The sequence below is a fragment of the Tursiops truncatus genome, chromosome 5 (genome assembly GCF_011762595.2).
Source record: "Tursiops truncatus isolate mTurTru1 chromosome 5, mTurTru1.mat.Y, whole genome shotgun sequence".
NCBI lineage: Eukaryota > Metazoa > Chordata > Mammalia > Artiodactyla > Delphinidae > Tursiops > Tursiops truncatus.
Window position 1 is genome coordinate 94,792,650 of NC_047038.1, and position 14,911 is coordinate 94,807,560.

Consider the following 14,911-nt stretch of genomic DNA (forward strand, 5'->3'; position numbering starts at 1 on the left):
TCCTTTATAAAAATCTGGCATCTATTAAATTTGATGCAGCCATTTCTCCATTGTTTCAAATAAGGAGTTAATTTGTGTTTTACATACGAAATGCATGACAGTGTGTAATTCTATTCTCTAATTAGGTATGTTCTCCTTCTAGCTAAAGACATACCTGTATATACTGATGGCACTGGGTGAAATAGATGATAATGATGATGATAATTAGCATTTATTGAATGATTATTATGTGCCAAGCTGCATTTAATCCATACAAAAATGCAATGAGATAGATACTATGTTTTTGCTTCCAGATGAGGAAACCGAGACACAGAGAGGTTAAGTGATGAGCCCAAAGCCACACAGCTAGTAAGCAGCAGGACAGGGATTTGAACATATGTAGTCTGAAGGGTGCAGTAAGTTTCAAATAGGTTTGAATTTTACAAATATATTTTATACAAAGGAGTTAATTTTTCCTTCCAAACTTTCCATCAAGTTTGACTAAGGCAAAAAGTATGATTTAAATTTTAGCCTTTGGAAATAAAATAATTATATATATTTTTCTCAACTTCTTGTAAAGTAGCTCTCAGTCTTTATTTCTTCTATTCATATGGGTATGGTTATTTGACATATCAGTTTTTCATTGAGGAAGACAAATCTGAAAAGACTCTGCTTTGAAGAGAAAAATTCAGGGACACCAGGGAGTTCCACAAATTTGGGAGGATTCCTTTCTCTGAAAAACCTAGACATTGAAAACAAAAAGGTCAAATGATGTTTTCTTTACTTTTCAATGAAAATTGGCTACATTTTAGCCAAATTTTTTCATGTGTGGGCATGTGAAGAAGTTGTGGCCCCTGGAGAAAGGCTTTGTCCAACGAGGAACAGTAGAGAAGTCTAAAAACCAAGAATGTTACCAAAGAAGACAAAGATAAGTGAAGCTCTAAAAAGAATCAGGAAGGCCTGTCCAGGGCACACAGTGGCTCACCAGAGTTGAATAATTTCTACAAAGAAAAAATGATTAAATGCTTTTTAAAAGCATTTTAATGACCTGAATTAGTGGGTAGGAATACAGATGATTACTGTTCATAGAAAGATCTATTCATAGCTTTTTGATAAGGCTTACTTAGATGTTTTTACCTTTTTTTTTACTACAATTTTAGAGTAGGTTTTCAATTTCAAGTGGACTCTGTTGAGTCATTAAAATGTATCTGTATATTTCAGTGTTATCAGTGGTACTAGAATGTTATTTATGAGGTCGTTAAAATTGTTTTAAATATCATTAAACCTTTAGAACTAGATAGTTGGCTTTTTTTCCAGAGAAATGACCTTCTCTTTCAAGTCACAGTGTCTTCACCTAGATAAGGTAAAACTTTAAAAATCTTTAGATATATCTAAATTGAACTAAGAAACTCTAAAACCAGGACACATCTCCTGCAGTTGTAAAGTCTCAATTTTAAGGGAAAAAATAAAAAACAAATGAAGATACATAGTCAAATAAACATATGAGTATCGTAACAGAGAGAAGTAATTCAGAGTAGAAACATAAGTAGGTAAAATTTAGATCCATTCAGAAATGATGGATTTTTAACTTAGATTTTAACTAACCCAGCCTTCACAGTTGATATTCTAGAGGTAATGGTACTCATATTCTTCCTCCAAGTATCATTGTACCATTCTCAGATAAAGAACACGAAGACAGTTGAACTAGAGTTCTGACCCAACATTGCATTTCTAAACATATGATACATAGTTGCTGAGGTATAAAGGAAATGCATTAAATAAATCCATTGTGTTAGTTCATGAAGTAGCTGTTTTATCATTATTATCACCATCACCACAGATAATACAACAATCAATTCTCACTCAATCTCACTCAAACTAGGAAACACTTTATATAGAGTTTTCCTAAAACTCTTAAAAGCAAATAAATATATATATACACTTATATGTATAAATTTTAATATTTTAGTTTGACCACATTGAGATAGTCAAAAAGGATAAAAGAATAACAAGAATAGATTGCTAAAGGCAGCCTTAACAGAATTAATATATCTGACTTTTTACTATTTAAAAAAAAGTGCAAGCTTGATAGCTAAATTCTTCCTATTCTACTTGGCTTTCATGATAAACAATGAAATTCCATAATTTCCACAGCATATTTGGAGGTTGTATCATAAAGGAGCAATTTCAGAATTGAGAAAAGAAACAAAAACAGTTTCACGCGGAACTGGCAGAAACACACATTTGAAGCCATTAGGTATTGTGGATCAGTTGTGCTAACAGCTGTTATTAACATCAGCTCAGTTCCAGCTTTCTGCAAACTGCGATTATAATAGTGTTTAAATATTTAGGAGGAAGAAAAAATTTCTAGGTAAAATCCCTATACTGGCTTAAAATAACATTGAGTTATGAAGATTTATTCTTTAATTCAGATGTGCTCATAATTTCTATAATTCCTCTCATTTTCCCCAGTTTAAACTGGGGAATTTTTTTAAGGAAAATACTTTTCAGGTTTGAATAGGCATTGTTTTAAAACAAGTTATGTTTTCTATTTTTCCTTTCCAAGTTTAAATTAGTTGATGTTTGAAAAAGTCTAAAGGCACTAAATTCTTAGTTTATTTTTTCTTTGTTGTTTTTGGCCTCACTGTGTGGCATATGGGATCCTAGTTCCCCAACCAGGGATTGAACCTGTGCCCCTTGTGGTGGAAACATGAAGTCTTAATCACTGTACTGCCAGGGAAGTCCCTCAGTTTATTTTTTATTGTGTATGTTTACACACTGTGTTTCCCCTTTGTGAAGCCCACATTTACTTCCTCATTTTTTTCTTCATTCTCATTTCCATTTCGTTGATGGAGTACTACATAAAACATAGCCAAAATTATCCATGGCTAAAATGAACTCTGATTTATTAAAAGTGAGTGAGTCCTTCTCATAAATTTTCTTCAGCTAAAAAGCTAGGGCAATATAACTTCACATTAATTAACAGTCAATAAGTAAAACACAAATAAATAAATTTCAATTAAATTTGAATTAAATTAAATTAAATTTTACATTTTAAGTAAAAGAGTCAATAACTCTTAAAACATGAAATGTGAGTTACTCAAGAATGTCCATGGGCCCTTGGCTTTCTTGACCATATTCCAATAATATGCCTTTCAACTCAGAACCCATTCAGTAGCTCATGCATAAACTTTTCTTTTCTGTAGAAAGAGATCTTAATCTTTGGAACATGGAATATTGGAGTAACAAAAACCTGCCACAATTCCTCGTGTTTTTAGCAAGAACTAATATATCTGAATCTCATTGTCATGTGGTATTTTATATGTGTGGATTTCAAAATGGAATTAAGTTTATTATTCTGAATATAAATTAGTACATGCTCACTGTCAAATAAGTTGGGAACAAACAGGGAAATATATAACACAAATTGAAAATCACTCCATTCAGAGAAAGCTACTAACATGTTGTGCTGTTTCCTGTCAAACCCTTTTCCCCCTGCATACATCTTTTTATACACACATTTTGGAACGAGACTAAATAAACTAAAAATAAGCTATGACAGATCATATTTGGATATTCATATGTAATGATTTTATTTACAATTGTATTTTTTAATACGTAGGGACATCCAGTCCACACTCTCCCCAACCTCTCCAATCCTAGAATGACACAACAAAGGCAAAGGAAAGGAAAATGACCTTCCTTCCATGTCAAGAGCTAGCCTCACCATGTTCTCTTGTACTGCTTGATATTCCCAATTACCCACCTGCAAACACAGAAGCAATATTTTCTCCAAAAGACAAATGTAGTAAGTTCTAGCACCTGCCTTTTTCATGGCTCATTGGCAATGAGGTACCTGTCTCAGAAGATATCAGCAATAAAGTGGCAAGCTCTTAGGAAAATGTGCATTATTTTAAGATCTAATGTGGTCAAGAAAATGAGAATCACTATCAGATAACCACTTTAGTAATGACAGTCATTTAAGTAAGTCTGGGCTTCTTTTGAAGAGTACTGTAATTTATGTTGAAAATGGGAAATTCTCCTTGGGAATCTGAATTTTATTTAAATGTATAAAAAGAGAAAATTGTGGGACTTCCCTGGTGGTCCAGAGGTTAAGACTCCACGCTTCCACTGCAGGGGGCACGGGTTTGATCCCTGGCCGGGGAACTAAGATCCTGCATGCCACGTGGCACAACAAAAAAATTAAAAAAAAAAAAAGAAAGAAAAGAAAATTGCAACAGTTGTGAGGTTGTTAATTAGCTTATTGATTTTTGCTGGCAGTAATGGGACAAAGCAGATATGACAGTAGGAGACATGCAATGATTGCAAAACACTTAAAAATTCTTTCTTATTGAGAAATAAAATTAAAGAATAACTAATAAGAAAGAAATGCCAGGATCTGTGTTTAATAATAATGTCACCATATCAATGAGAAAATTCTTCCAATTTCTCCTTCGGGTGGGATGTTGGCCTATCTATACTGTTGTTAAGGGCTCAGTGCTGACAGTGCCTGCTTGTTATTAATTAATCCATCACTTTGAAAAATACTTCTGTGGTGATAAGAAGACCTCATTTCATCTTCAAGATATAATATTTAAGTTCAATTTTAGTCCACATGTTTTGCCAGTCTAAAAATTTAATAGTCTATAAATGATATTTAATATTAATTATGATTATTCATAAGTGGTAACTAAAACCTGTAAAAAAAAAAAGCCTTAAATGTACTTCCTCTGCATTTGTGATAGGGTCTTATCCATGATATTGAATATTTTAATATTTTTCTCCTCAAATAGTACTTAACTATTGGATCTTTTCAAAGACAAGCATTGTTGCAACTTTAAGTATCTGGCTTCTTCAAAGTTCATGTTCTCCGTAGGAATTTTTTCCAAAATAGTAAAAAAAAAAAACCCTAATTTTGTTTTGCCCTTTAGAATTCAGAAATCTTATCAATGTAGTTCTTTGACTAATGAAGTCAGTTCTTCTTGAATAGTTTTGAAATGGCTAGGATTATTCCATAGAAAAAAAATTTGTCCAAAAAAGACCTAGTGTTAAGTAAAAATGGATGATATTAGGATACTGAGTTGTGAAAAGTACAGTTTCCACAGCTTGATAGTTCTAAAACTACATATTCCACATTAGCAGCTTCTAATTTTTTTTCAAGATACCAACCTCCATTCTTTTAATTCCTCCAACCCCTCGACCACCATAATAAGAAGCATCCACGGTTGGCCATTTCTTGGTAGGCAGAGGTTCTTCTTCCTCCTATGTGGATACAAGTTTTTAAAACTGAGTTTAATTAATTTCTTAAAATATTGCTTAGTCAGAACCAACTCACATTTAAATATTTTTCTGAATAATGACACTGATATGGACAAAATATAGTAAAAATTACATATAGCACATGTGGATGTACTTATGCTTATGTGCATAAATTTCAAGTGAGGCTCTACAGAATATGAGGACTCCTTCCATTCCACAATTTGAGGAATCTACCTTATTTCACTAGGCTACCAGAAGTTGCTCCTTAACTATGAGCATCATTTGGTTTTTCCAGATTTATTCATCACTTCATAGTTAAGAAGATAAAACATTAAAATTAGGACCGCATTTCAATGATAATTTAAAGCCTCAATGTATGTGTAAATTTAAACTCTGCGAAATTTGTACTGAAAAGATAGGTAGTTAAGAAGCTTTGAAAATGCACACTATATTTTCTGTTGCTAACACAATTTTGGCTAACAGAGTAATGTAAAAGTAATAAGTAATACTATCTTTAAGCTGCCAGCTTGGATCTTCCAACTTTTTGTAAATAAGACAAGTGACAGCAGAACTATTGATATATTGCTATAAAAAGTAAATTAAATCTCTATGTACTATTTATCCTGATGGCTAGTCTACGTTTATCAATGTGTGAAAGCCCCGTTCCTCTAGCACATGAAAGAAATCATGAGAAGACAAAATATAATTGATTTTCATAATTTCAAAAGTCAATACATAGGTATCACAGTTATCTAATAACAATGTAATTGATCAAATTAGGGATAATATCTAAATACACCCACATCACTTATTAGGCACTCATTTACCTCTTTTGGTGCAGAGGGTGGTGGTGGAGGAGGATCCTTGATAACCTGTACCAAAAAAAATAAAACCAAAAAAAACAATCAAATGCAGAAACTTCAGTGGCACAAGGAGGAGACAGAAAGGATGTATAAAAATAATTAGATTAGTAAAATACTGTGGTGGCACCAAAGATGTCCCAGATGAAGCTAGCCTCCCAAAACATATGCCTCCCTTTTGAACCTGGGCTTGTTTGTAACTAGCTTTGGACTAACTAGCAACTACTAGGTTTTCTTTGACTAACTAGCTAGCTAACTAGCACATTCATTCATTTTATCTTTATGATACAGATATAGCTTCAGTTTTCAGGTAAATAACAAGAGCAAAAATTGTCAAATACCTTGCACTAAGTGGCTCTTCTAATGCAAACATTTTTCACTAGATTACAGTATGTCCACTCAAATGGAGTAGGAATTTACAGTCTTCCTGCTATGATTCACTGACTTTTTCACAAATTGACAATACAAAGTTAGCTTGCTTTGGATGAGATACTAGAGAAATTAACATACTCTCTTTCCCCACCTTTTAACCTAGAAACAAATCAACCTCTTAGCCAAGAGTCCTTTCCTGTGAATCGTTACTCAATATATTATTTCATGAAATTTGATGTGGTTAATTCTTTATGTGAGAGGAATACAGACTGAGATCAAATTTAAATGACCTTTACTGGTACTGGGGTATCTGGACTTTCATACCATCATGATAGAAAATTACTGACCAAGGGCCAGTAGTGTCTGATAATTCGAGTACACATCCAAGTCTCTATACTAAGAAGAAAAACTGTTTGAAAATATAACTGCCTCACTTCATCTAAAGTCAAATGTTTCAATTATCTCATTAAAGTTTTAAAATTTTAAAACAATAGTAGCTCTGAAAATGAATATCATCAAAGAATTATTACTACTGTTCAGGTATATTCCTATTATCATGAACATGTTTTTTAAAGACTGCATATATTTTAAAGATATATACTGAAACATTTCCAGATTAAATGATATAATTCTGATATTTTCATCAAAATAATTTGGGGTGGGGAAGTAAAGAGGTTATATATGAAATAAATTTAGCCATAAATTGAGAATCATTGAAACTAAGTAGACATGGGAGATTCATTATTTCACTCTTTCTTTTTTTATATGTTTGAAATTTTTCATAATGAAAGTTTTTTGTTGTTGTTACTGATAATGTTTAGTGAATTGACTCATAATTTTCTTCATATATATTACTTTCATCCTCAAATTTTAGTTTAGATCTAAATCTCAGGAAAAAATGCAAACAGTAACTACAATTACATAGATATAACTGGACAGTAATTTAATCTGAATGAATCTTGAACTAGCTCATTGTAGCATTCAAACTTTTGAATGCTACAAGAAATGCTGTTATTTCTATTTAACCCTTCTGTTTAATTCAATTTTGTCTTATCAATAAACATAAAATCCCAGTTCTTTTTACTAATATTGAAGGATAGAAATCTGTGAAGTTTTACATTTAGCCCAGAAACAAATGCCAGGAGAGGATAAAGATTTAAAATAATACTGTGGGAAAATAAAATAAAGGTTATCAAGCTACAGGTGCATTTCCTTTATAAAAAGGAAGCACTCATATTATCAACCTGCACGTCCAATATCAATCAATGAAAACCAGATCTATCAATATTTCACAGTCAACAGGGTCAAAACCAACCTAATAAGCTTCATTTAAGAGCCAACTCTTCTTCCTATCTTCCTTGTTTCTTTCAAGTAAATCACTCTTTCCTTAAAGTTGCAGCCTTAAAATTTTCTCATAATCTATAATTTATTCTCACTTCTAAATGACTTCACCAAATCATTTACCATGTTCAAAAGATTCTTTGAAATATTCTTCTCTCTCTCTCCCTCTTCCTGTTCTATCTTTTCCTCTTTTCTTCCTCCCCACCACGAATTCCCCCAATCCTCCCAAAGCAGATCAGGTTACCTTAATATGTACAGATGCCTATTTGTTCTCCCCTAGCACTGGTCACAATTGATAATTTTCTCTAACTCCAAAACACTGTAACTTCTAAGAGGGTGGATTTTATGTCTGCTTTGTTCCTCACTGTATTCCCAGTACTTAGTAGAGTGTCTAGCACAAAGGAAGCAAAGAAAGGAAGTTAGGAAGAGAGAAAAGGGAAGAAAGTGGAAAAGAGAAAAAAAAGGTAGAGGAACGGTTAAAGGGAAAGGAGGAGGAAGGAAGGAAGATCACGGGAAGAAGGAAGGATTCTTTGCATTCCATTCCTACTATCACTACCTAAAATCATGAACTCAAGATCTCTGGACCTTAAAAATATCTAGTACAATATTTTTCAACTTCTCCAATACACATCCAACCAAAACTTCATTTTTCTGAAAAATTCCCACCTAGCTGTAGTCCAACTATGTTTGAATTCCTGCAATAAAGAGAAATTCACAACTTCACAAAGCAATTTATTCCATTGGCAAGGAACTCACATCTTTTGAAAAATTTTCCCCCCAAAGAAGCCAAAGTCTCCTTCTCCGTAGTTTCCACACTTTAGTCCTGATCCTAGAGTGTGGAAACACATGCATACACACAACTATTTTTAATTCCAGAAAAGAGCAGTTCCTATTTTTGAATACTTGGATAATAACCATATATCTATTGAACTTACACATCTGGAAGCGAAACATCACAACCGTTTTTTGCGTAACGGTCTGAGTTATTGGGTCATTTTGGTCAGTTTCTTTAGTATATATTCACTTGAACAATATCTCAAAATGTGGTTTCCAGAACCGATAAATAACATTTTAAGTGTGGCCGATCCATTATAATTAAATGCATGGTGCTCAGGCAAAACAGATGCACCCGAGCAATCCTCACTTTGATTCTATGCATTTTAACTAATAACATATTGATAACATTGATTGATAGTCTATAATTGCCATAGCTTTATTTTGACATCAATGTCTACATGCTTTATTTGTAGCTAAATTAGACCTCTAGCTTGTTCCTCTATCTCTAACTCATCCTTCATTCTAACCTATGTAGCCAGGTCACTATTTTTCTAATAGAAGCTCAATTGATGGTTTCTCTAGTCAAAATGGATCAAAGGTTCCAGTGGCCACAACTGAACTTGAGGAATTACTGAATTTTGGGAAGAAGCTTACCACTCAGTTTTACAAACTAACATAAAGTGCTCTCCAGAGTTCTCTCACTAGAAAAAGCCCAAGGTACATCCTTCATTCCACTAAGTCTGAGTATAATGTACTCGAACTCATTTTGATTTCCTTGTGAGGATTTCAAATTTACTCTACTTATTACGTGTACATCTTGTACTGATATATAAATTTCTGAGGACTTAAATAGTATTCCTAACCCTGTTCTATGTTATATCTCCTAAGAATTACAGAAATCCCCCTCCATAACACTTCCTTTTTCATGTCATATTTATCATGCTGATTATCCTGCACAGCATCAATTTTTAGCATTAATATGGGTAAACTGAGTCTCAATTTAAAATCCTCATATGACCACTGGTGACAAACTCACAGCAGGATAATGAGAGGCATCTTTGCCTTCTTTATCAGAGACTCTTTATCTGTTATCATAAGCCACAACCTGGAAAATGCAAACTCCTTTTTCAGTACATCTACATGAGCCACCTCTTGAATTGTCATTGGTCAAATGCCTCAGCACGGTATAGTTCGACCCTAACACCCTATGTACAAACATCCCTGCATGTGTACCTCTAACTCCAGGCTGAGTGAAGATCCCTTTGCTACCCCCAAAAAAATGACCATTTCCATATTAAGTCCCATCCAGCCGTTACAGAGTAGTCTATCAACTTTCTATCGCTTTATCTAGAAGCTTTAAAACTTCAAACAAGACACATGCTGCACAGTTGAACAATTCATGCTTCATCAGTTTGGGTTTGTATGTTTATTTTGGAATTTTTCAATTACCCCTCAAAACTGTAGATTTCTTAGGGGCAATATCATTTCTCCCTCTTTGAAAATATCACAGCACCTAATAAAGTGCTCTGCAAACAACAGATACTAAAAATATGATTGAAAGTGAGCTGAAGAAACTAGCTGAGAATGTTCGCAAAGGCTCATAGCCAACCTCTAAATTTATAAGAAAAATACAGAGGGAAAAAAAAGATATAAATGATAACCAATAGAGAAAGATTTCCATGAAACTAAAATATTGCTAGTTCCAAAGAAAATGAAGTATCAAATTTCTCTTTCAACCAGTAAAGTCAGAGAGCTAATGAACTCAAAGACAGATGGGAAAATGTAAGACCATGCTAAGTTTCTTCATCTGGGAAATAAATTTGATTCACTGTAGGTCCTTTCCAAAATGAAAACTCTAATAGAATGATAAAACAAAATACATATCACAATATTTCCACCAAGTCTTTTTTTCTATGCCTTTACATAATTAAGTAGGCCATATGTCTACATACATTTGTATTCACCTTATTCCAGAAAAGAACTTTAGGGTTTGTTTTTCCAATAATGTGTAATTAATCTTATGTATGACTAAATGCATTGCTTATTATAAATTTAAATTGATTTTGAAATCCTGGCAAGTATATTTTCTACATTGTTAACAATGAAAACAAAACCCTTAATACTCTACATAAATCAAATTTTGACCTAGTAAATTAAGAGATACCACCACCACCACAACAAATAATAGCACTTTCAGAAACTGAAGCAGAGCAAAGGCTCATCTGTGTGCCGTTAATACTATCAACAATAACGACATTTATTAGTGCTGCCATATGCCACGCACTCTATATTTCTCTCATTTTCATAATAATCCTATGCAGTTACTATGCTTATTTTAAATACAAGGAGAGGGAGGCCTGAATTCAGTAACTTGTCCAAGGATACACAGAGGGAAAACATTAGAATTAGTATTTAAACTGGTCCATCTTCCTCGAAACTCTGGGTTCAACTTCCTCTGCCACATGACATCCTTTTAAAATAAGGTTTGGATTGCAAAGGGAAAGGGTGCAGGAGAAAAGGCTTAAGATGTGTTGAGAGTTTATTACTTGCTGGGATGCATGCATGGATGGATGGTTAAATAGATGGATGGATAGACAGATAGATAGATGGATAGATGGATACAGATAGACAGATATAGATCAATATTTATGGTAACTGTGTGAGATAGATGTTATCATCTCCATTTTATAGGAACATAACATATTCATTCATATGCCCACCATCATTGCCCTAGAAATGTTGGAAAAGGAAATAAGTTTTGTGTGTGTGTGTGATGTTTCAAAATGCTCCCTCTCTCCATTCTACCACACAGCTTCATAAGTAACAAAGGAGAGTGAAAATAATTTGAAACAATTCAGCCCCAAAGCCAAAAATGGCAAAAGTCTGTGTCCACTGATATTTCTACATTTCAGTAAAATTAGTGCAGGAGAAAAGGAAACCTGACTGTTGGTCCAAATACATTAAAAATAACAGTCATGAGAATCCCATTCTTGTATTAAATAGTGCAAGAACACATTCATCTTTGAAAAGGATGTATTCATAAGCACCATATTTTATGAGAATTTGCAGATTTTAAAAGGCATAATATTGCCTAGTTGCCAGGATTTTTTCCACTTAGCATCCTTCAGCTCGGTATTGAAGATTCTGGAAAACACTTTCACCACTTTGTGAACCATATGCAGACTTTGATTCTTCTCCAAGTTTTTTTTTCGTTTGTTATTATCATCATCAGGGAGGATTACATCTCATCTACTTAGCTGTTAGAATGAAGATTTCAGTTTGGAGGAGAGCCGATTTCTTAAATAAAAAAAAAAGTTAGCTGCTTCAGGCAACAGTCCTTTTGATCTGCTCATTAACACTTTTCAAATGTTCGAGTGATGTGGGCATTCTTTGAGCTAGAAAATGTCAGTACAGGAGCCTGCAGCCAGCTTGATGCAATCATATGTTCCAATATTCAGAAAAGAGTGAAAAGAACTGTCAACAGTGAACTGCCTTGGATTAAAAAAAAAAAAAGATACTGTATAACGACTGTAGATCAAGTAGTATTTCAGAACCAGTTCTTGCCAGTGACAGAAACAAATGCCCAATTTATCAGCAATGTCATCTAAGCGCCTAAGAGCCCACAGACTTAGACAAATCATTCTTAGTGTTTACAAAAACTTGTTTAAAATATATGTAGGATTTCCTTTCATCCTTCCCTTTCTTTTTGATAAAATCAGAGAGCAAGTGTAGTGCTTTTCCTCTCATGAATACAAAATTCTCTGACATAAATATTTGGGAAGCCCTTTTCTGAATCCCACAAAGTTAGGTGCTTTCAACATCCAGACCAAGATATAGTCGAGGTTATCTCACCTCCCTTTCCTTTCCTCCTTGACAGACTCATCAATGTTCAAAGAGTCTGCTTTGAACAAATAAATAGCTACTTGGAAGTCTGGACAATAAATATAATTTTAAAGGTCAAATGAGGACTAGGGAGAACAGTGTGAGTTAAGTAAAGTGCTGCTGTCAAAGCAAATAAACTAAGACCAGCAAGGGTTTGATACCTTGTTTTGTAAATGATGCTCTGTTGGAAAACATCACCATGGAAGCAATAAGTACTAACAACACACTCTATTTCAAGGAGGCAACCAAACATAAATCATTTTAATTAATGGTGTAAGGAAGGCATATTAAAAATTTAAATTACTTCTGTATTATTGTGCATTCTAAAAAAAAATCAGGCTGCTCTCAAAGTAACTCAATAAAGGCACCAACAGCCCTCCTCAACAATAAAAAACAAGTGCAATGTAGAAGCATTATTACTATTTGGAAGGAACAGCACAGCTGTTGCTGGCTAAGAAAATGATTCCATAGAGCTCCAGTCAGATATATCCTCATCACGAAAGCTCAACTTACTTATAAGAAAATTGGGCTTTAAAAAGATAACTTTTTAAATGTTTTTTTAAAATTAAGATTTATGAGATCTTTCTGTAATGTCTTAAATGCACTAAGGAAAAATGAGCTTGCAATTTTCCCTTGCAGATGGAGAACTTTGGCCAAGGACACTAGCTCAAAGTGAACATTTATCATTTCCAGCATATTTAGACATTTATTTGCAGCTGGATAACATACTCTAACTGACAACACTCCAGAAAGCCTTTGTTTCCCACGTCATTAGCCTTACATCTGTAATTCTGGAGAATGTCTGGTTACTCCAAATGATGCAACTATAGGACTGTCAGTTCTGCCATCCTGATAGTAAAACAGATCTGCCATAAACTCAACATACATTTTAAGCTAACAATGATGAAAAGAGCTGTATTTTCTGATATCTCACTCATGATTCAGTACATGATTTTTTTAACCGTTCTTACCCCCTTTTTTAATTTAAGAGAAAAGGAAGGATGCTGCTGATGTTTGTTATAGAGAAGCGGTTAAAGGATGGATGTGAGGATACTCAATGAGCAGGACACAGACTCGTAAACAGACGGTGAGAAATAACTTCACACAAAAATGAAAACTTTCCCCCTTATGGAATAGTTTGCAAACTCAACATACTCTGTAATTCACTAATGGTAGCACCTAAAATTCCAGCTTTGCATAAGGGTTCTATTATTATTATCATCAGATAAAGTTCTCCAAATATCACTGGTTTAGATCCTATTTGTCATGGAAAACCTAGGTACACAGAGGACACAATTCTGCAACATTTAAAATGATATCATCTCTCTCCTTTATCCTTGAAATTACTCATTAAAATGAACTGAAAGATTGAAAAATTTAAAATAGTCTCATATTAAAAGCATCGTTGGTGGCCAGATATTCTATTGCAGGGGGGTTTCTCTAACCTTTTTTATTCTATGTCCCTCTTTGGCAATCTGGTGAACCTATGAACCCCTTCCCAGAATAAATAAGCTAAATTAAAATACACAGGATTAAAAGGAATCCAACTGTATTGAAATATAACTGTAAAAATCTATTTTTAAAAGCAAGAAACCAAATCTGTGATACAGAAATACTATGTGCTTCTTTATTAATTCATTAAATTATGAAATATAATAGTAGGTCTAGGAACTATCATAATTTTTTGAAGTATAATTGACTTAAAATAGTATATTAGTTTCAGGTGTACAGCACAGTGATTCAATATTTTTATACCATACACACTTATAACAATATTATAGACTATTTTATCTGTGCTGTATATTACATCCCCATGACTAATTTATTTTATAACTTGTAGTTTGAACCTCTTAATCCCCTTCTCCTATTTCACCCATCACCCCTGCTCTCTCCTCTGGCAACCACTAGTTTGTTCTCTGTATCTGTGTCCGTTTCTGTTTTGCTATATTTGTTCCTTTGTTTTTAGGTTGCACATATAAGTGAAAACATATGGTATTTGTCTTCGTCTGTCATAATCTTGAAGTAGTGATATGTATCTGAATATGAATGGGATTGTTCTGGCCTCTTACATCAAATAACAAGCACCCTGAGAAAGCTGACCATGGAGCTTTGCTGTCAATAGGTTCTAATAACATATATAAGTTGGATACTTCTGAAAATTAGAAACCTGTTTCTTCGACAAATCCCTGGTCACTCTGAAACAGTGAGTAAATTCTACTCAGTATGTAAAGCATTGCATATTTACTTTACAGTTACTGAAAACAAAACAGAATGGTAATTCTAATTTTAAAGAATGCATATTGGTTTTAATTGTCGTGGAAACATCTACCATCTTAAAACCTCTTGTACTTCATAAACAGTTTTTGTAATGAGTTGAACTAGAAACATATTACATGTGAATTCCCCAAATCAAGAGCCCTGAGCAGTGATTCTCAACTCTG

At 33.5% G+C, this 14,911-nt stretch overlaps 1 protein-coding gene across 4 annotated transcripts in view; it reads right to left on the minus strand.

Annotated features, from left to right (window-relative positions):
• Positions 1 to 14,911, minus strand: part of ANTXR2 (ANTXR cell adhesion molecule 2) — a 172,547-nt gene that overhangs the window by 64,053 nt on the left and 93,583 nt on the right. For all 4 annotated transcript variants that reach the window (XM_073805381.1, XM_073805382.1, XM_019932789.3 and 1 more), the window contains 2 exons: positions 6,066 to 6,110; positions 5,149 to 5,241 (listed from right to left, as the gene is read on the minus strand). In XM_073805381.1, coding sequence (XP_073661482.1) covers positions 5,149 to 5,241; positions 6,066 to 6,110 — 138 coding nt within the window. The remainder of the gene's footprint in view (positions 1 to 5,148; positions 5,242 to 6,065; positions 6,111 to 14,911) is intronic.